A 22587-nucleotide genomic window follows, 5' to 3' on the forward strand; every position below is an offset into this window, starting at 1 on the left:
CATCAATCAGGCTATTTTAATCCCCATCAGAGTAGAAGCAAATCCTTCTGAACAGGCAAATCACATTTAATATAGCAGCTAAACAAATCATGGTTCACACTACAGCTGTTTGTTTGACCCATGTTTTAAATAAAGGTTTCATTTGAATCTTCTGAGTTTATCAAAACACGGATTCACTGGAAACCTGATATTTAAATCCAGTTTCAGAGGACAGATGAGCTGATGGCAAGTCAGCCAAAACATTTTATGTTCATTGAATTGTCTGAAGAAAAAGAACAGACATTACTGAGTTATATAGTCAGCAGGCAGAAGAGCAAATTAAATGCATAAATATTTTTAAATCTGATCATTTACAGCTTCCTAGTTATACTTTGACTGTAGAAGGTTTTCCATCAAACTAAGTAGCATTTTAAAATTCATCAGGAAAAACTGGTATAAAAACAAGCAAACAAAAACCATAACATGGATTATATGTTGGATATTATTGGTGTAGCTGCAGAGATGAACTGCTGGTCTGCAGCCATTAAAGTTTGTATCTGGTGAAACCAGTGGTGAACTGGTAGTGATCAGCTCTGATCTGTGAACATCTTAAATATTCACTGAGACACAAAAACTGAGATAAATAATGAACCTGGTGGAGCTGCAGGACTTAGAAACACTGAGATGAAGCAAATATAGATTAAATATCTTTCAGTTTGCAAAGCAAATTTTACCTTCTAGGAAATGTTTTTCTCATCATGAATCAGGTGTCGACATTTCCTGGTTCATTATGTAAATACAGTCCATAAAAATATGTTTCCATGTCACCAACAGTAAACAGTAAATAAGGAGTGACTGTATAAAGTCGCCTGTCTCTGATGATCTGATGTTAGTTAGTAGAACCGATTCGTTCATCATGTTGCTCTCTCCGCTGATGATGATGATGATGATGATGATGATGGTCAGCCGGACAGAAGCTGGTTATTATAGTGGTCTTTCTACCCACACCACTAAAAATGTACAAGGAAGCAGTTTTACAGTAAGTCCAGATTTTCTGAAGTTTCTTTCATGTCCTTTTTTAAGTGTATTTAACACTTCTTCACTTTAAATTTGCAGTTTGTGTATCGCTTTAAGTGGAGCTTCAGCTCATGTGCAGAGATTGAGCCATGTTGGGGTTCCACTAACAAGATTGATGAAAGCAGCGGTGAATGGTGTCTGGGAGAGGACACTGAGAAGTACACTGGTTGGAATTTTGACCGTTATTATAGCGGGTAACTGAATCTCAACAAAAATATCTAACATTTTTCATTTGTTGCCAAAAAGTGACTAAATCTAAAATTCCTACTGAATTAAATCTCCTGTCAGTTGTTTGGTCTGCTGCTCTGTAAAGTTTTCTGTGTTTCAGAAACTCTGAGTAACATCAGAAATGTTCCCAAAATCTTCTGTTAAAGGTGGGAACGTGGAACCTGGATAAGTAACAGAAACAACGTTTCAACTGCGCGATATCAGTTAACAGCTGAGCTGAGAAAACGATCCGACATCAACAGACCGAACTCATCACCACAGACCGGCATCATCCCTCTTATGAGGTAATTCAGTTTTTACATCATGTTAATAACTATTCAGAAACAGTTGGTGTCATTAGTTGAACACAGTGTTGTGTTCAAGACCACCCAACCCGAGACCAAGACAAGACCAAGACCAGAGTGTATCGAGACCGAGACAAGACCAAGACTTTTAGGGTCTGAGACCAAGTCAAGACCAAGACCGAGGGAAGTCGAGACCGAGTCAAGACCAAGACCAGCTACAGCTACATGACACAATGAAATGTAAAATATGATCAAAATTGCTTCTCAAAATAATCTGAAAGATCCATATTCCCATAAAAACACCTAGATATTAAATACTTAATACATTTTACTAATATTAAATATTCCATTTCTGTGCTAAAATGTGTGATGGTCTCGTGCCATCCCTAAAAACATAACACCCTGGGCATTTGCCCATATTGCTCATATAAGAAACCACCACTGTCTGCACCATTAAACATAACAATTGAGGCAATGCCCTGATGGTAAATAACACTCAACTATGAACACTGACCAAGGAGCAACAAGCAAGAATTAACCAAACAGAAGGTGCTCATTGTGACTGTTTTCACTCTCTATCCCAGTACATGAAGCATGGGCGTAGGTTTGGGTAGGGACGGTAGGGACATGTCCCGACCAATATTCACGGGATATGAAAAAGTCCCGACCAATTTTTGCCATATTGGCTCAAAGAACGTGGATCTACGATCTTTGATTAGCAGCAACAGGCGGTGCGCGGAACGGAAGCTTCTTAGTTTGACATTAATTATGAGCCTCCGAGACCGTGTCGGAACGGTGCTGTCGGGAGGGGGAGTCAGTTGAATCGTCGGACGTTCTTTGATTAGCTGCAAAAGGCGGCGGCTAGCTGGGCACACGCGTCTCCTTCTGAGTCTCTGAGACCATGTCGCCACCAAAAAAGAAAAGGACAGACATTAGAAGTTATTTCGCTACGTCGGCTGTAAGTACAGTAAGTGGACCCATAAGTTAGATATCTATCACGCAACGCATTTGTTGTAAAGTCCGGTGTTTAGTAAGGTCAGCACTGAATGTGAGGTAGAATAGGTCTGTTAATTATGTAATATTTTTTCACATAGGATGCTCAGACAGCAGAGCAAGGGGCAGAGCAGAACGATGGAGAGGTGGCTGGAGCTTCAGGGCTCCAGGTGAGGTGTTAGTTCTCAGATATGAAATATACTGTGAAATTATCTCAGTAAATATGGCATTTGAAGTGTTAGTCTTAAATTAAGTTAAGCTAGTGTGAATACAAACCAGGTTACGCTTTGTTTGCTCTATAGGAGGCAGTCAGTGTGAGTGCCAGTGACCAGGGAGTATCCAGAGGATATTTCTTTTGATCTTACTTGTAACGTTTGCTGAATTTTGTAAAGGAAAAAGTAAAGTGTTCTTGAACTGATCTGCTGAGTATGACTGTATCTGGTTGATGTATGATATGGTTATGGTTGGGGGGAGGGGTTATTAAGCCAATGTGGTTTCCCCCCCTTCTCAAAAATGTTCGGTGCTCTTGGGCATTTCACTGTGCTGCCGGGGGGGCGGGTGTCAAGGTCCCCACCAAAACTTAGACCGAACCTACGCCCTTGACATGAAGCCAGGTAGTCTGACACCATGGCAGACATTACAGCTGCCACTTTGAACAAAAACAATCAAAGAGCAATGTGCATGCTCTGCGTGCTCTTTCGTTCTTGTGTTTTAGTTATTTGTTAATTTAAATATCAACGTACATAATTAAATAATGATGCAGTGTACACAGAGCATTACAAGAACAAAGAACGGGTGTTCTGTCAGGTCAGATCGTCATACGCTTAGCACAAACTCACGGTGTTCTGTCAGATCAGCATACGTTGTCAGATAGTCGTACGCTTAGCTCAGACATGCATACGCTGTCATTAACATATGATTTTATTTAATCAGCAACATAGAATCATGACGTAGATCATTATTAACAGTTATTAACAGTTGTATGGCATCCAGCTGCAGCCAGACCTGCTTTAAATACACTTTGAAACCACGACAACGCATGTATATCTATCTAGTTATAATATTATGTCATATTATAAACAATTTAATGACTTATTTTCATCATAACTTGTTGCATATGCTGAACTGACAACTCCACTGACAGTCGGACTTCTTAAGGCGCATGCGTTGGCATGGTACTCACTGCATGTATGCTAACAACATAGAATCATGACGTAGATCGTCATACACTTTGTTATTAACAGTTGTATGGCATCCTGACTTAGCGGTTAAGTGAGTTTTACACGGGCGTGTGTTGTAGCTGACTCCAGCAGCAGCCAGACCTGCTTTAAATACACTTTGAAACCATGACAACACATGTATATCTATATAGTTATCATTGAAAACAATTTAATGACTTATTTTCGTCATAACTTGCTGCATATGGTGAACTGACAACTCCTCTGACGGTCGGACTTCTTAATGCGCATGCGCAGGCATGGTACTCACTGCATGTAGTACTCACAGAAACAGTAGTTGCTTGGATTTTAATCGATGCGTTTTGCATCCACTGAAAACAAAGATGTTAACAAATAAACTGGACAGTATGCTGTACGTTTAGTGATATTTTCACAGTTGCGGTCTCGACTGGTCTTGAAATAAAATGCCAAGTCCTCAGCGTCCGAGACCGAGACAAGACCCAGAACAAATGCGGTCGAGTCCGAGACGAGACCAAGACCATCAGAAAATGTCTTAAGACCGGTCTCGACACCAAGACCGATCTCGAGTACCACAACACTGGTTGAACATGAAGAATAGTTTGATTCAGTTAATATTTTTAAATGATTTCTTGTAAAGCCTAACCCATCCATCCATTTTCTGTACACGCGGGACACCGGGGCCCCCCTCTGGAGCCAGGCCTGGAGGTGGGGCACGGTGGCCGGGCCTTTACCCACGGAGCCCGGCCAGGCTCAGCCCGAAGAGGAGACGTGGGTCCCCCTTCCGATGGGCTCACCACCTGTCGGAGGGGCCAAAGGGGTCGGGTGCAATGTGCTATGGGTGGCAGCCGAGGGAGGGGACCCTGGCGGTCTGATCCTCGGCTGCAGAAGCTGGCTCTTGGGACGTGGAATGTCACCTCTCTGGTGGGGAAGGAACCGGAGCTAGTTTGCGAGGCTGAGAGGTTCCGGCTGGAAATAGTCGGCCTCCCTCCGCCTACGGGTGTGGGGATGGGTTCTGACTGTTGTCTGTGCTTATGGGCCGAACAGCAGTTCAGATTACCCACCCTTCTTGGAGTCCTTAGAGGGGGTACTGGAGAGTGCCCCTCCTGGGGACTCCCTTGTTCTACTGGGGGACTTCAACGCTCACGTGGGCAATGACAGTGAGACCTGGAGGGGCGTAGTTTGGAGGAACGGCCCCCCCCCGATCTGAACTTGAGTGGTGTTCTGTTGTTGGACTTCTGTGCTTGTCATGGATTATCCATCATGAACACCATGTTCAAGCATAAGGGTGTCCATATGTGCACTTGGCACCAGGACACCCTAGGCCGCAGTTCGATGATCGATTTTGTCATCGTTTCATCAGATCTGCGGCTGTGTGTCTTGGACACTCGGGTGAAGAGAGGTGCGGAGCTGTCCACTGACCACAACCTGGTGGTGAGTTGGCTCCGGTGGTTGGGGAGGAAGCCGGTCAGACCTGGCAGGCCCAAACGTGTAGTGAGGTTCTGCTGGGAACGTCTGGCGGAATCCCCTGTGAGACGGAGCTTTAACTCCCATCTCCGGCAGAACTTCGAGCACGTTCCGGGGGAGGTGGGGGACATTGAGTCTGAATGGACCATGTTCTGTACCTCCATTGCCGAGGTGGCTTATTGGAGCTGCGGCCGCAAAGTTGTTGATGCCTGTCGCGGCAGCAACCCTCGAAACCGTTGGTGGACACCTTCGGTGAGGGATGTTGTCAAGCTGAAGAAGGAGTCCTACTGGGCCTTTTTGGCCTGTGGGACTCCAGACTCAGTTGATGGGTACTGGCAGGCGAAGTGGCATGCAGCTCGGGTGGTCGCTGAGGCAAAAACCTGGGCGTGGTAGGAGTTTGGAGAGGCCATGGAGAAAGACTTCCATATGGCTTCGAGGCGATTCTGGTCCACCATCCGGCGTCTCAGGAGGGGGAAACAGTGCAGCACCAACACTGTTTATAGTGGGGATGGTGTGCTGCTGACCTCAACTTGGGACATTGTGGGCCGGTGGGCAGAATACTTCGAAGACCTCCTCAATCCCACCAACATGCCTTCTGTTGAGGAAGCTGAGCCTGTGGACTCTGGGTTGGGCTCTCCAATTTCTGGGGACGAGGTCGCCGAGGTGGTCAAAAAGCTCCTCGGTGGCAGGGCCCCGGGGGTGGATGAGATCCTCCCGGAGTTCCTTAAGGCTCTCGATGTTGTAGGGTTGTGTTGGCTCACACGACTCTGTAATATCGCATGGACATCGGGGACAGTTCCCCTGGATTGGCAGACTGGGGTGGTGGTCCCCCTGTTCAAAAAGAGGGACCGGAGGGTGTGCTCCAATTACAGGGGTGTCACACTCTTAAGCCTCCCTGGTAAGGTCTATTCAGGGGTCCTGGAGAGGAGGGTCCGTCGGATAGTTGAACCTCGGATTCAGGAAGAGCAGTGTGGTTTTCGTCCTGGTTGTGAAACACTGGACCAGCTCTACACCCATTTCCGGTGAGAGTTGGACTCTGCCAAGGCTGCCCTTTGTCACCGATTCTGTTCATTACTTTCATGGACAGAATTTCTAGGCGCAGCCGAGGTGTTGAGGGGATCCGTTTTGGTGGCCTTAGGATCGCATCTCTGCTTTATGCGGATGATGTGGTTCTGTTGGCTTCATCAGAACGTGATCTGCAGCTCTCGCTGGAGCGGTTCGCGGCCGAGTGTGAAGCGGCCGGGATGAGGCTCAGTGCCTCCAAATCCGAGGCCATGGTCTTGAGCCGGAAAAGGGTAGAGTGCCTTCTCCGTGTCAGGGGGGTCGTCCTGCCTCAAGTGGAGGAGTTTAAGTGTCTGGGGATCTTGTTCACGAATGAGGGAAGAGGGGAGTGGGAGATCGACAGGCGGATTGGGGCAGCGTCTGCAGTGAAGCGGGCGCTGTACCGGTCCATCGTGGTGAAGAGAGAGCTGAGTCAAAAAGCGAAGCTCTCGATTTACCGGTCGATCTACGTTCCCACCCTCATCTATGGTCATGAGCTTTGGGTCATGACCGAAAGAATAAGATCACGGATACAAGCGGCCGAAATGGGTTTCCTCCGCAGGGTGGCTGGGCTCTCCCTTAGAGATGGGGTGAGGAGCTTGGTCATCCGGGAGGGACTCAGAGTAGAGCTGCTGCTCCTCCACGTCGAGAGGAGCCAGTTGAGGCTCGGTCATCTGGTCAGGATGCCTCCTGGATGCCTCCCTGGTAAGGTGACATCGGGGGAAGACCCAGGACACGCTGGAGGGACTATGTCTCTCAGCTGGCCTGGGAACGCCTTGGGGTTCCCCCAGAGGAGCTGGAAGAAGTGGCTGGAGAGAGGGAAGTCTGGGCCTCCCTTCTGAAGCTGCTGCCCCCGCGACCCGAACCCGGATAAGCAGAAGAAAATGGATGGATGGATGGATCCAAATGTTGTGAATTGATTTTACCTTTAAAAGAGACCAAAGAGATACATGGAGCAAAATAAACTAAACCATAATGGAATAAAAACACTGAAATACAAATCAGTCAAGATACTGAAGATTCATGATGTACATAAAATAATTTGAGCAGATTGTTTGTTCTTTGTGATGTTTGTTTCTGTTTCTCTCAGAGTTCCTTCAAACTGTCAGAGGAATATCAACTTGTTAACCTTTGACCCTGATGGAGACCATGTTCAATGCAGATATGGATCCAGTCGCGATAACTATGAGTGCCTCACCTGCACAGCACCGCCTGTCCTCAGTCTGTCATCAGTGGGTAATAAATGTTGGTTACAGCAATGCAACAGAAAATGTTTACAGTTAATAAAACAGAATTTAATGATTATTTAACTAACTATAAATGACTAATGATGAAACATTGCTCTGAAACTTTTTAAATAAAAACAAATATTGTTGGTATGAACAAAAACACAACAAATAATCTTTCTCTCTCTCTTCTCTTCCAGTCTTGTTCTCTATCATTCAGTCCAACCAACAGCAGCTATGAAGGTTCATATGCAGTTCAGCTGATGATGGAGGATTTTCCCACACAGACCATCAATCTGACTCGATACGATGGTCCAACGTATCCATGGAGCCCCAGCAACTACATGAGCAGAATCTCTGTCCAGTTTGTTTTTAAAGGTTTGATTTCATGTTTCAATCAACTTGTTTTACTGTCAAACAGCAACACTGGTATTAATAAATTTAATATTCAATAAGTGTCTGTTTAAAGATGATAACTAAAGACTATTAAAAGACATCAGGCTTTTAAATTCCAGATACAGAAATGTAACACAAGAAGAAGATCACCTATTATAAAGACGGATTATATGACCAATGTGTCACTGAATTTATCTTTTATACTGCCCACTTGTCTGTCTAGACAAACCAATTTTAATTTTTAATGTGTTTCATGAGTTCATCTGCATTATTTTTCCCTGCGTTGCTCCAGTGGATCCTGCAGCTCCGTCCTGCACAGCAGGTGAATATCTGCCCAGGTTTCTGCCTCCAACTCCTGAACATGGAGCTCAGTTCTTCATAGACGTTAATGAGACGATAGAAATCAACATCAGAGCAGAGGCGACTCAGTCTGAGTGAGTAGAAAATAAATGTTGTTTCTAATCAGAGGAAAGTTTTGACATAATTCATGGAGAAAATCACATTTTGAAGATAATATTTAAGGCTGGTTTGAGGGCATTTTGCACATATAACCAAACAGACTGATGTGTTTCCTGTGTGTTAAAGGATCACTGAGCTCCTGTTCAGCGGACCGTTCAACATGGTCAAGAGTTCATCTGGTTCAGGATATTTCACCCTGAGATGGACGCCGTCTTTCAGTCAATATGATGATAATGAAACCCATCCCGTCTGTTTTGTTGTCCAGGCAAAGTCAGTATATGATCTGATCAGAAGTTTCAAAAGTTCTCATATTCTCTACTTAAGTAGAAATACAGATACTTATGACTGATAAAAGTAACAAAGTACAAAGCAAAAATTAAGTAAAAGTACAATGTACAGGTTTTGAAATGTACAAGTACAAAAGTTAAAAATTATTTTGATCTTCATTGATACAAAATGACTTTTGATATAGTCATATATAGTTAGTTAAATAACTAAAAATGCAGCTCAAAATACATTAGATTTAAAGTGGATATATCATGCTTTTACATAAACCATTCACTTATGGTCTATATAAAGGAGAACTGCACTGTTTTGGTTTGAATTCCTGGTTATTGTAGCTTCACAGATCCCTTGTTTATTCCTGTTCTGAGGTTTTAGAGAAACTTGTTTTGCTGCTGCAATATTTTTAAATATAAATGAGACATTTCAGGCCCCGCCCCCCTCCAGATCACAGAGGGCTCCACTCCACCCCGTTCGGCCATTTCTGTAGTTTGACGGCAACAACACTTCATCTACCGGCAGAGAAACTTTTTCTTCAAAGTTTATTAAAAATGTCAACAATCATCTAGCATCCATACATGTTGGAGTCAGAGTCTGATCCAGAGAACAGCCTGCAGAACCACACATTTAAATAAATGCATCTCATTGTTATTACTGTATTTAAACCGTCTCCATTCATACCAACTACCTACCAAATGTAGCGTAGTTTAACTACAGTGTCCATACGAATCAGATGATCATTAAACTATTAATGCTACAATATTAATGAAGTAAACAAAGCCTCGAGATAATTCATGAGTTAGCTATAACATCACTGAATGCATTTGCATCATTTTTCCCCAAGACAAAAACAAGCCAAATAATTACACCCAAAACATGCAGAACAGTTTTATTCTCAAAGAGGCAGCTAAAAGCTAGCATACAACGCTAACAGAAGCAAAAGGCTCAATGCTACTAGCAAAGCAATGGCAGGACATCAATATCAAAACATAAGATTCATGTCTAAAATAAGCTTTGTTATCATTTTAGTGTTATTTGGAGGTAATTTCTGTAGAGAAGGAACTTTTCTGGCCTTCTAGTGGCAGAGGATGCTGAAGGACTCTGCTCCCAACAAACGGACTTTCCCCTCTGATGTGGGAACATTACTGAGAAAATAGAGAGTAACCAGACACTTTGAAGAGTTTCTGATGAGTAGTGATGTCAGGAATTGTGTGGGTTAATACACGCTAGAACCAAACATTTTGACTTGTTTACCTGCAACTTCAGCAAAACTGAACTTGGACTACAAAATCACTGCAAGGAAAAAATGGTGGATTCACAAAAGTGATGAAAGTCATGACCTTGTTCAGCAGTTCCACAGCAAATGTGGTGACGTCACAACTGAGACAATATTATTTCAATCTGGATAAACTCATACACAGAAAAGATAATTAAAGGATTTAATGACAAAATGAATAACAATTTTTTAGAAATGAATAACAGTTCTTTGGCGCTCGGGCCCCGGCAGAAGATTTGAGCGCTGATTGCCGTGAACTCGGGTGAACATCCCCAACGCTGATTAGGGATGCTCTCGCCCCCGAGGCCCGACACTGGTGGTGGAGGTCAGGAAGGATGACGTCCTGGAGAGTTGAATGATGCTGGTGGAGAAGGGGGTGGAGGTGGGTTGCGCACAGCTGGAGAGCGGCTGCTGGCGTGGGTGTGGATCCTTATAAGCGGAGCTTGATTGATTGATGATTGAACACGCCGGGTCCAGGTCCAGCGCTGGGGTTAGAGGCGGAGAGCATGACGCAGCGATTGGGTGGAGCAGGTGAGGCAGAAGTTTTCCAGCTTGAATTTGCGCTTAAGCTGAAAATAACGAGAGTAAAAAATAAAACCCAAAACGAATATAAAGATATTTATGCAGCACCAGGAGAGAATGAATTTTAATATTTTGCACTCTAGACACTCAAAGTACACAAAAAACATGTACTTAAGAACTAAAAAAGTTGATTTTGCATGATATGTCTCCTTTTGTAGGTATTTTGAACAGTATTTAATGGCCATTTCAAAAATAGTTTAATGTTAATGTTTTGGTATTAAATTATCTCCACAGTGTGAACAGTTCTGTCTACCAGTCTGAGCTTCGATGTGTCATTGTGACGGTTTCAAACAGTGAGTCATTTCTTTCTTTTACGTCTTTAAGTTATTCTTATTTGTTATTTACCAAACTCATGATGTTTCTGCTGTTGTTATCCCAGTAACAGCCACAGCAACTCCAAGTCCTCCTCCCAAAACATGTAAGTCAGATGGAAACAGGACTGAAAGTAACAGGAAGTAGTTCTTTCTACCATGTTGATCTCTTGTTCTTCCAGCTCGTCTTACGGTTCTGAAGCTGAAGATCTCGACTACGCTGTCACTGAAGGACAACAAGGATGAAATCGAGAAAGCGGTCAGTGACGTCCTGGACTTTAACACAAACCATCACAACCTGAGATTAAACCAAACACATTTCACTCAAATGTCAGATCACAACCTGAAGTTTTGCTGCAGTGATGCAGTTCAGCTCAGCTGCTGTTCTTAATGTTAATCAGATTCTGTTCAGTATATTTTATAATTCACCACTGACTGTGTCTCACATTCATCTCATGTTTTCTTCTGCAGATTAAAGATGAACTGATCAGACGAGGGCTGCCTGCAGACATAAAGGTCCGCCTGCTGAGCGACGGTTCAGTGCAGGTTAACAAGAAGGCTGCCCCCTAGTGGCTAAACATGAGAATGAATCTGATCCCTGCAGAGGAATATTTCTGGGTTTGTCTGTTTTTACTTCTTGTACTTTTTAATAAATCTGGGGACTTATAATTGTTTTAATTAGTGTGGAAATACAAGTTTGATTTGAGTGATTTTTAAGTAGCGTTACACAATACATAGTCTTTCATTTATAGGTTAATCAGTTGTAGTTAAATCAGAAGGATTTTATAAGTTAGACTAAACTCTTAGAGGTGTGCAGAATATATGGGTTACCTCATTTAATTTTTAAATGCATATTGATCTTAAACTGATTGTTATTCAAATTTCTTTATAATCATTATATAGTATATGCCTTAAGTCTTTGTAATCAAACTTCTGTTTAACTGTGACATGTGGGGTCATCATGGGGTCAAGGAGAGCACCGTGTGGCCTCAGAAACCAGTCTGAAGCTGATTAGGACGATAGGGAGGACGACTTAGTGGAAATCACCAGTAAACTGATAAACTCACTTTCTCTAGAAGAATATGTTGTTCAAAATAACTCCTGGATTATCTCTGGGTAGAAAATCATCATGAAGGAGAGCGTCCGTCTCCTGATTGCCACTGCAGGACGGCCAGGTAGAAAAAGCACCTGGACACAGCGAGGTATAAATATATGTGAGCTACAACAGTCAGTCAGATCACTGGGTGAGACACGGTGCTCTCTGAAGACGCATCTTTATCAGGGTGGTTAATGTTTCCTTTTGTTTGTGGTGATCAATGATCATGTTGGGAGGTTGGTGTGATTTCATGCTTTTGATTGGTTGAATAAAATATTGATTGATCTGTGATTGTTGTCTGAGTTTCACTTTTACGTTTGGCCTCTACAGACCTGTGAGCCACTATAAATTACCTGGAGAGGAAACCCTGTAAACTTTACATAAATTGGCTTAAACACACATTGAAGTCAAAGCGCAGTTTGAGTCAAATTATGGGCGTCTAGCTGACTTAGATAAATGGGGATTTGTCTCCATCATGTGGCCAGATAGAATAATTACACTGTGGGTGAAGGTTGGTTTTCTGTTGTTCATGCATCCCAATGGGAGCGCATGGAACAAAAATTCAAAGGCCTCTAAAATGTGCTAATGTGCGGCCCCCACTTCTAGAAACTTTTATTTTGCATCTCGCATTTGCAAAAAATTTGCTCATCACTGACCTTGATGCATTACACAGGTTTATCCTTAATGATTGTAATGTTCTTAGTGCTTGATTAGTCAAGCTTATCAAGTCAAGCTTATATTTCACATATCAGGATTAATAATTTAGTTATTTATTCAAGAAAATGAAATCAGCAGCAGTTTAGAGCTGAATGCCACCAATGTTAGCTGAATGCTAATGAGACTGAAACTGGAATAAACCCAACATTGTTACCATGCAAGATGTAACTCAGCCTACCAGTATGCTAATTAGCGATTTGCAAAGCAAACAATGAGAGCTACCACAATGCTCAGTATTTGCATTAATAATTTAAATAAACACAAAGTTGGTGTGCACAAAGTTAGTTCACATCACATGATTAATCATTAATGCACATTATAACTTAGATTCTATTATATGCAGATGATGTACAAACAGAGACGAGGTTATAGTGACTTTATCTCCTGTCTAAAGTAATTCTGACCATCAATAAAAACAAATATCTCTGCTACTTGATCCACATCTCTGCACCAAAACTGTAAAGAAAAACAAACAGAAGAGCTCTTGTATTTTCCCGTTTTTATGTCTTTGAACTGGTTCATTTTAACATCCTGACTAACTTTCAACTTTTAATGTTGGTGTAAATTTGTACATGTGAGGATATGATGAAACAAATTATACCAAACGAAGTACAAACATTTTTTTAATGGAAAGTCAAATAAACATTAACATTTGTTAAAGAGAAAGTATTTTGTAAATTGACCTTTTTGAGCTTTACATCATGTTATTATTCCCTTGTCTAAAACACACCTGGAGTGTTGCTTTGATTCTTTCATGCACATTTAAATCCTTTAGTCTCCATGGCAACCGTTCAGCTGTGCAAAACACCTGAAGGGACCCAGCTCCGCCTTCGATTCACAGCTCCAGCTTTGATGCAATTTCCAAGCTTCTAAGCTCAGACCCCAAGCAGCAGCCCTCCCTCACTCAGCTCCTTCAGACTAGCCAGCAGCAATTAGCGAACACCTGGTGGATCTTTGCATCAGCTGAGCTCAATATGTGATAAACCATGGCAAAAATGGGAACAAGTCGGCAGAGCACAAATGGAGGAAAAGAAGAACATACCATACATTTCTGAGAAAATATTGATTTTCTTTCTTTCTTTTTTTGTATAATAAACACCACATACTTTAAATAGCAGTTTTAGAGATTTAGTAAACTTTGTGTTTGTATTCAGCTGGAATGCTCAGTTTATATCCATGAACAATTTAAAAAATCAACTGAGACACAAGAACTGTCCAGAAAAGATGAATATTTAACTCTGTAGGAAATATATTTATTGTTTCTCACAGTTTTCAAATAAAAAATGTATCTTCTTAAAAGAAATGTTTGTCTGATCATTATCAAATGTAAATGCAGTCCATAAAAACAGTGAACAGCTTGAATGAAAAAGGAGTGACTGCAGTTTTACTATCTATGTGCCGTCATCCTGGTTCTAAACATCTTATAACGTTTTTTTATTTAAAATGCATTTGACATGAGATGCTGCAACAATAGCAGAGTGAGCTTCAATGCTGAAAATAACAAACAAAAGAAAACTATGTTAAAATGAACTAAGACTTACTATTTGAAAGTAAATAAACCAAATGACAAAAGTTTACCTTCCTAAAAAAAATGAGGAGAAAACTATGTGCAAAAATAAATGGCAGCTCACTCCTACAAACTCTTTTAAATATAAAGCATCACGTTGTCGTCTCCAGTCGTCAGGCGTTTGCATAACCAAAGCATCTTACGACAGCAGAGCCACAAAGGTTACCTGATGATTCCATCTTAGTTTAGCAGAACTGATTCGTTCATCATGTTGCTCTTTGTGCTGCTGCTGGTGATAATCGGCCGTACAGAAGCTGGTTATACTGGTGCTGTGCTTTCATTCACCACTAAAGATGTACAAGGAGGCAAATTTACAGTAAGTTCTCTGATTTTTTTTTTTCCTTTTTTAAAACATTTTTTTATTGTATCCAACAGCTCTTCACCTGAATCTACAGGTTGTGCGTCGCTACAAGATTGGCTACAGCTCATGTGATGAGACTCAGTCATGGTTGTGTCCTTGCTGTCCTACGATTGATGAAAGCAGCGGTGAATGGTGTCTGAGAGATTACACTTGGAAGTGGACAGATCCAACCTTTAACTACCACTATAATAGGTGACTGAATCTCAACATCATTCAAATTATGTTAAACTTTCGGTTGTTGCCAAGAAGTGACTAAATCTAAAATTCCTACTGAATTTCAGTTTTTTTTTTTTTAATAATTAAATTTCCTGACCGTTTTCTGGTCTGTTGTTCTGTAACTCTAAGTGACATCAGAAATCTTCCCCATATCTTCTATTAAAGATGGGATGCTGGAACCTGGGTAGAAAACAGAAACAGCATTTCAACTGGGCGATTTGACATAGAATCTAACCTGAGAAAACGATCCGACATCAAGAGACCGAACTCATCACCACAGACCACCATCCTCCCTGTTGTGAGGTAATTCAGGCAGTTTTTACATCATGTTAATAAATACTCTGAAACCTTTGGTGCCTTTGATTGAGCATAAACTATAGTTTGATATTTTGTCCATTTTTCTTTTTTAGAATAGCCATAAAACTTTAATAACTATAAATGGCTTCCAAATAACATCCAATGCTGTGAAATGATTTTATCTGTAACAGAGACCAAAGAGATTCATGGAGTAAAAAAATAATGGATTAAAATCAGTCAAGATGCTGAAGATTCCTGATCTAAATAAAATAATTTGAGCAGATTTTGCTCAGGTGACTTTGTGATGTTTGTTTTCTGTTTCTCTCAGAGTTCCCTCAAACTGTCAGAGGAATATCAAGTTGTTGACCTTTGACCCTGATGGAGATAATGTTCAATGCAGATATGCATCCTATTCCTCAGAGTGCTACACCTGCACAGCACCGTCTGTCCTCAGTCTCTCATCAGTGAGTAATAAATGTCAGGAATGCAATAGAAAATCTCCATATGTAATAAAACTGAATTTACTGATTATTTAACTAACTATAAATGACTAATGATGAAAAATTACTCCAAAGATGTTTAAATAAAAACAAATATTGTTGGTATGAACAAAAACAACATGAATCATAACAAAAACACAATAAATATAACAGTTAATCTTTCTCTCTCTCTTCTCTTCCAGTCTTGTTCTCTATCATTCAGTCCAACCAGCAGCAGCAATGAAGGTTCATATGCAGTTCAGCTGATGATGGAGGATTTTCCCAGATGGAGCATCACTCTGACTCGTTATGATGGTTACTCGTCTTCATTGAGCACCACCACCTCCATCAGCGAAATCCCTGTCCAGTTTGTTTTCAAAGGTGTGATTTCATGTTTCCATCAGGTTGTTTTACTGCCAAAGAGCAAAACTGGTGTCAATAAATTTTATAGCCAATAACTATTTTTAAAACTAATCAAAAACTAATTTCTAAATACAGAAATGTAACGCAACAAGATCACATATTATAAAAATGACTAATGAACCAATTTGTAACTTTACTGAATGTATTTTTTAAATTAATTGTCCACTTGTTTGACTAGTCAAACCATTTTTAATGTGTCTCATTAGTTCATCTGCATTATTTTTCCCTGCGTTGCTCCAGTGGATCCTGCAGCTCCGTCCTGCACAGCAGGTGAATATCTGCCCAGGTTTCTGCCTCCAACTCCTGAACATGGAGCTCAGTTCTTCATAGACGTTAATGAGATGATAGAAATCAACATCAGAGCAGAGGCGACTCAGTCTGAGTGAGTAGAAAATAAATGTTGTTTCTAATCAGAGTTAAGCTTCAGTCTGAGATCTTTGCTGTTGTGATGGAAATCAGATTTGCAGCAACATAAAAACCTGAATGGATGATCTTGACCAGGAGTCACCAACAAGGTCCCCTCAAACACCTGGAAAACTGACCAATAACCTTTGGGCTTTGGCATGCCCTTTGACCCCCACAGACTCACATAGTGCTACTTGCAGGATGTTTTGACACAAAAGATCTTTTTTCCCCCCACATTTTGTTAAAGAAGGTTAGATAATTAAAAATACAATAACTATTCTTTTCGTTTTTACTTAGAGGAAAATTTAAATGTACGTACAGCCGTAAAGCTTCTGTCTGATCACATAATGTCGATCTGCCATGGTAGATCATTACTGATAACTATTGTGAGTAGTCCTTAACATTAATGTGATCAGGCAGCATCTAATCATATATATGTAAATGTATTATTGTTATCAAAGTTGAGCCAAGACATTTTATGTCTGTATTAATCAAGCAGCCCTTTGTGTTCCTCTGTACCCATGAAGTAGCTTCCAGTCTCAAAGCGGTTGGTGACCCCTAACCCAGACAAACTTGAGTTTGGCTGTTAGAGCATTTTGAAGATAATATTTGTAGGGGATTTTGTACAAATAACCAAACAGACTGATGTGTTTCCTGTGTGTTAAAGGATCACTGAGCTGCTGTTCAGCGGACCATTCACCATGGCCAAGAATTCATCTGGTTCAGGAAATTTCACCCTGACATGGACGCCGTCTGCCGTTGATGAAGAAGAAACCCATCCCATCTGTTTTGTTGTCCAGGCAAAGTCAGTATCTGATCTGATCAGAAGTGTGAAAAATCCTCACATTTTTGACTTAGGAAGTTCAAACACTTATGTGAAAAAACACTGACAACAATAATTCCTTTAGTTTAGTAAAAATAAGAAAGTATAAGTTCTGAAATGTACTTAAGTACAAAAGGTAAATAATAATTTTCACCTTCAGTGATACAAAATGACTCGCAGAAAATCCCTTGGTTGCTGAAGAGCTCCAAAAATGGACTTTTCCAAGAATTATAAAATTCAACCTGAGATGATTGGCGCTTTATGACATGGCGCGTTATCTTGCTGGAAGTGTCCATCAGAAGATGGTACACTGTAGTCATGAAGGGATGGACATGGTCAGCCACAGTACTCAGGTAGGCTGTGGCGTTGGCATGATGCTCAATTGGTACTGGTCCAAAGTGGGCCAGGAAAATGTCCCCCACACACTGCACCACCCCCACCAGCCATACAGGCTGGATGGATCCAGGCTTCATGTCATTGACACCAAATTCTGATTCGACCATCCAAATGTCGCAGCAGAAATCCAGACTCATCAGAGCAGGAAATGTTTTTCCAATCTTCTACTGTCCAGTTTTGGTGAGCTTCTGCGAATTGTAGCCTCAGTTTGCTGTTCTTAGCTGACAGGAGTGGCGCCCGGTGTGGCTCATCCGCCTCAAGGTTCGATGCGTTCAGAGATGCTCTTCTGCGTACCTCGGTTGTAACGAGTGGTTATTTGAGTTACTGTTGCCGATCCATCAGCTCAAACCAGTCTGGTCATTCTCCTCTGACCACTGGCATCAACAAGGCATTTGCGCCCACAAAACTGTCGCTCACTGGATAGTTTTGCTTTTTCAGACCATTCTCTGTAAACCCTAGAGATGGTTGTGCGTGAAAATCCCAGGAGATGAGCAGTTCCTGAAATACTCAGGCCAGCCAGTCTGGCACCAACATCATAGTCAGTTAAATCACCTTTCCTCCCTGTTCTGATGCTCGCTTTGAACGGCAGCAGGTTGTCTTGGCCATGTCTACATGCCTGAATGCATTGAGTTGCTGCCATGTGATTGGCTGATTCAACATTAACGAGCAGTTGGACAGGTGTATCTAGTCGGTGAGTGCATAAGAAATCAGTATAAACATGATCACTACCCATCTGAAGCTCAAATCATTATACTGCGCTATATGACTCAAAGTGATAGTCCCAGTTCTGGATCTGGAGTAATCATCTCTCACTGAGGATTTTAGGTATTTATGATGAATCTAAAAGTTTTGATGAATTTGAAGTTTGCAGATTAAATTGTGCAACTGACTTCTCTTGTGCACTGCATAAGTAAATGTAAAAATTAAAGCTTTTCCCTTTGCTATATAAAGATAAACACAAGATGTACAACTGCTGTTTATTATCTGACCTGACCCTTTAAGGATATTCCAAATATTATTTGATGCTCATTTCAAAAAGAGTTTAATATGAAACTTTTGTGTTAAATTATCCCCACAGTGCCTCCAGTTCTATCTACCAGTCTGAGCTGCGATGTGTCCTTGTGACGGTTAGAAACGGTGAGTCAATCTTTCACTTTGTTCTTTTTGATTAGATCTTACCTTTTATTTCCTGAACTTCCTCTTTCTGCTGTTGATTTCTCTGCACCAGATGTGACTTCAACAACTGTTGTTGCAACGACCGTCCCTTCAACAACTACAAGTCTTCCTCCTAAAACATGTAAGTAGGATGATGAATCAATTCTTTATATTTCATCGTTGATTTATTATTAATTTTTATGTCCTGAACTCATGTTTTTGTTATAGCTGCAGCTTTGAATGCAACAACCATTAATGCAACAACCATTAATGCAACAACCGTCCCTTTGACAACTACTAGTCCTCTCAACACATGTAAGTAGGACAATTTATTTTTTATTTAATTGATTTATTTTTCATCTTTGATGTATTATACATTTTTATGTCCTGAACTCATCTTAGCAACAGCTTTGAATGTAACAACCGTTAATGCAACAACTGTTAATGCAACAACCGTTAATGCAACAACCGCCCCTTTGACAACTACTAGTCCTCTCAACACATGTAAGTAGGACAATTTATTTTTCATTTTATTTATTTATTCCTTTTTCATCTTTGATTTATTTTTGTCACTTGTCCTGAACTCATGTTCCTGTTATAGCAACAACATTGAATGCAACAACCGTTAATGCAACAACCATTAATGCAACAACCATTAATGCAACAACCGCCCCTTTGACAACTACTAGTCCTCTTAACACATGTAAGTAGGACAATTTATTTTTCATTTCATTTATTTCTTTCTTTTTCATCTTTGATTTATTTTTGCTACTTGTCCTGAACTCATGTTTCACTTATCTTAGCAACAACTTTGAATTCAACAACTGTTCTGACAACTCCAAGTCCTCCTCCTAAAACATGTAAGTCAGATGGAAACAGGACTGAAAGTAACAGGAAGTAGTTCTTTCTACCATGTTGATCTCTTGTTCTTCCAGCTCGTCTTACGGTTCTGAAGCTGAAGATCTCGACTACGCTGTCACTGAAGGACAACAAGGATGAAATGGAGGAAGCGGTCAGTGATGTCCTGGACTTTGAGTTCAGCCCAAACTAATTTACCACAAATGTCAAATCATAACCTGAAGTTTTGCTACAGTGTTAAATTCTGCTGCTGTTCTTAATGTTGATCAGATTCTGTTCAGCATATTTTATAATTCACCACTGACTGTGTCTCACATTCATCTCATGTTTTCTTCTGCAGATTAAAGATGAACTGATCAGACGAGGGCTGCCTGCAGACATAAAGGTCCGCCTGCTGAGCGACGGTTCAGTGCAGGTTAAAAACCAGCTGCCCCCTAGTGGCTAAACATGAGAATGAATCTGATCCGTGCACTAAAATATGACTGGGTTTATCAACTTTAATTTTTGTACATTTAAATGAATCTCTATCACTTTAAGTAATTGAATAAACCCAAAGCAATATATTTGTATTAATATTGTTTTAATGCTAAATCAGAGAAGCTGAAGAATTTATAGATGTGATTTTGACAATGAACTTGAAATGATGCAAAATGTGTAACTGCACTGATGTTGTATTGGAGGTAGAATGCAGGGAATAAGGATAACTAAAAGGAAAGGCGTCTGACTGGAACATGAGATTCAGGGCCCAGTAAAAGATGAACCACGCTGAACAGGAACCAGATGGACGAACCACTCAGGGTGTTAATGAAAGATATCTGTTGAGTTCTCAGTGTCAGCCTCAGGGAAAGAAAGGTTAGCTTAAGATCACTGATTATGTTTTATTTGATTAAATCTGCTACTGAATTAAGCTGTACTGACACTTGCAAACCGACTTTAACTAATAAATATTTAGCATAAAGAAAACTCTATGAGGTTGTGGACATTCAATCTTTGGTGGTCGTAAAGTAGCAATGGATCAAGTAGCTGGATCAGGTTTTAACTCTCCTCTGTAAGGAGACGCGCTGCTACAGCTGCAGTCTGGAACTGTTAACCCTTGCTGCTCCATTTTGCTGGAGGTTTTTTAAAAACCAACTTAACACATTTTTATTTTCCCAGCCTTTTATCTCTTGATTTTACTGTGTTTCTTATGTTTTGTATGGTTTTAATGTTGATTTGTATTGTACAGCGCTTTGTGGTTTTATGTCTGTGAAAAGCACTTTATAAATAAACTTTACTTACTTTACTAATAGCCTTTTTCATTTTAGCTGCCTGATGAGTCTTTCTACCAGTTTTCAATCTGAGATGTTTGATGCTGTTTTGCCTATGGAAACTATTTTAAAATATTAACTGGGGCCTTCGCCCGCTGGTTGCAGCATTTACTGCACCACTTATATGAACTAAGTGCAATTTAGTGATATTGTGAGTTTTATTCAGGTTGTTTTCTTTTCTTTAGTTATTTCAGGGACTGAGGCTCCTGTGGTGGTTTGTTTTGTGTGTTTATTTCATTGGAGCATCTTTTTCCTTGTTTGCTGTCGTGTCCAGAGTGATCGATCCCCTTTCCTTCACTAAACGTTGCTCTTTTCTCTCCTTACCTCCTCCACTGGTCAGCCTGTCTGCTGAGATTTAAATATTCTACTTCAACCAACAATTTTGTTGAACCACGTTCACTGTGTCTTAACCATTCTCTTTTAGGATGTTGCCAATTGGAAAGTGGTTTTAAATACTGAACTTCAACACATTGTGTAGAGCTTTTTGAAGCCTGTCTCTTTCTTCCAGCAGATACTAACTGTGTCCTTGTTACAACTCAGTTTTCCAGGTGGCGTTGCTGGTTTATTTCACTCTTGGTAACTTTAACATCCCCTATTTGAGTTCATGACCTTAAAGAAAACCCAGGCTGCCACATTACCATGCAAGATGTAGCTCAGTATGAGCTAAAGACTAGCAGTATGCTAATTGGTTATTTGCAAAGCAAACAATGAGAGCTACCACAATGCTCAACATTTGCGTCAATAATTTAAATAAACACAAAGTTGGTGTGTACAAAGTTAGTTCACATCACATAATTAACCCTCAAAGCACATTTTAACTTAGATCCTGTTACATGCAGACAATGATGAGGTTTTAGTGCTTTAGTCTCCTTTCTTAGGTAATTCTGATCTTCATCAATAATCACTTGATCCAAATCTCTGCAGCAAAACTCTACAGAGAAACTGACAGAAGAGCTCTTGTATTTTAATGTTTTCATGTCTTTGCACTGGTTCATTTTTAAAAAATCTTGATTAACCTTCAACTTTTAATCATGTTTTAATATTTACATTTTAAAGGACTTGATGGATTTTGTTTTTATTTTCCGTGAAAAGCATCTTATACATTTACTTATTTACTTACCAGTAGTTGGTGGGAAAACATACTGATAAACCGGTGAAAATGAAAGATGAATCTTTCTGTATTTAATATTCTTGTATACTATTAGTGGACCTGATGATGGACGACCTTCCTAGAAAGAACATCATCCTCACTGACGGTTCTGGTTCTACACATTTATGTAACACCAGAAAAAAACATGAGCAAAATCCCTGTTCAGTTTGTTTTCAAAGGTCTGATTAAATGTTTCAGTTGGTTTATTTTAAGCCAACTTCACATTAGCGTTAATTTTTTTAATGTTTTTTTTTTAATTTGGTGTCCCTTAATTATCTTTCATTGTTAATATCTAAAGATTATTGAAGGACCTCAGACTTTTAAATTTCTGAATACAGAAATGTAGCAAAACAAAAGTCCAACTGTTATAAGAGCAGCTGAGATATGCAGCCATATTGTCATGATTCCGGTTTGGGTGAGGTGAGGTAAGACGCAGGCAGGCCCAGGATGATGATGAAAATAATTAATTTTAATGAAAAGTCCAACAGAGACGGCACAGGGAACAGACTGACGACATCACACACGACGAGGATCCGACAC

At 40.5% G+C, this 22587-nt stretch overlaps 1 protein-coding gene and 1 pseudogene across 2 annotated transcripts; both read left to right on the forward strand.

Annotated features, from left to right (window-relative positions):
- Positions 1-913: 913 nt before the first annotated feature.
- LOC106909094 (uncharacterized) lies at positions 914-11464 on the forward strand (annotated as a pseudogene). Its single transcript, XR_015766007.1, has 11 exons — positions 914-1018; positions 1096-1250; positions 1431-1568; positions 7356-7497; positions 7692-7869; positions 8180-8321; positions 8473-8616; positions 10721-10800; positions 10851-10904; positions 10980-11056; positions 11269-11464. The product of XR_015766007.1 is annotated as an uncharacterized LOC106909094 (transcript).
- A 2844-nt stretch (positions 11465-14308) lies between these two features.
- Positions 14309-20872, forward strand: LOC106909093 (uncharacterized). The gene is made up of 15 exons (XM_088015267.1): positions 14309-14493; positions 14573-14730; positions 14920-15057; positions 15380-15515; positions 15734-15911; positions 16194-16335; positions 17026-17163; positions 18656-18714; positions 18806-18874; positions 18961-19047; positions 19135-19236; positions 19334-19435; positions 19536-19592; positions 19668-19744; positions 19931-20872. The coding sequence occupies exons 1-15, from the start codon at positions 14386-14388 to the stop codon at positions 20033-20035; spliced, it is 1656 nt and encodes a 551-aa protein (XP_087871393.1). The 5' UTR covers positions 14309-14385; the 3' UTR covers positions 20036-20872.
- The last annotated feature ends 1715 nt before the right edge of the window (positions 20873-22587 follow it).

Source organism: Poecilia mexicana, unplaced genomic scaffold, assembly GCF_051168715.1.
Source record: "Poecilia mexicana isolate PSO_F unplaced genomic scaffold, ASM5116871v1 scaffold_18, whole genome shotgun sequence".
In the NCBI taxonomy this organism is placed as follows: domain Eukaryota; kingdom Metazoa; phylum Chordata; class Actinopteri; order Cyprinodontiformes; family Poeciliidae; genus Poecilia; species Poecilia mexicana.

Coding starts and splice junctions, on each gene's coding strand:
- LOC106909093 (XM_088015267.1), top strand. CDS start 14,386: ATGTTGCTCTTTGTGCTGCTGCTGGTGATAATCGGCCGTACAGAAGCT. Junction 15,058..15,379: donor ACCATCCTCCCTGTTGTGAG/GTAATTCAGGCA, acceptor TGTTTCTCTCAG/AGTTCCCTCAAACTGTCAGA. Junction 16,336..17,025: donor GCAGAGGCGACTCAGTCTGA/GTGAGTAGAAAA, acceptor TGTGTGTTAAAG/GATCACTGAGCTGCTGTTCA.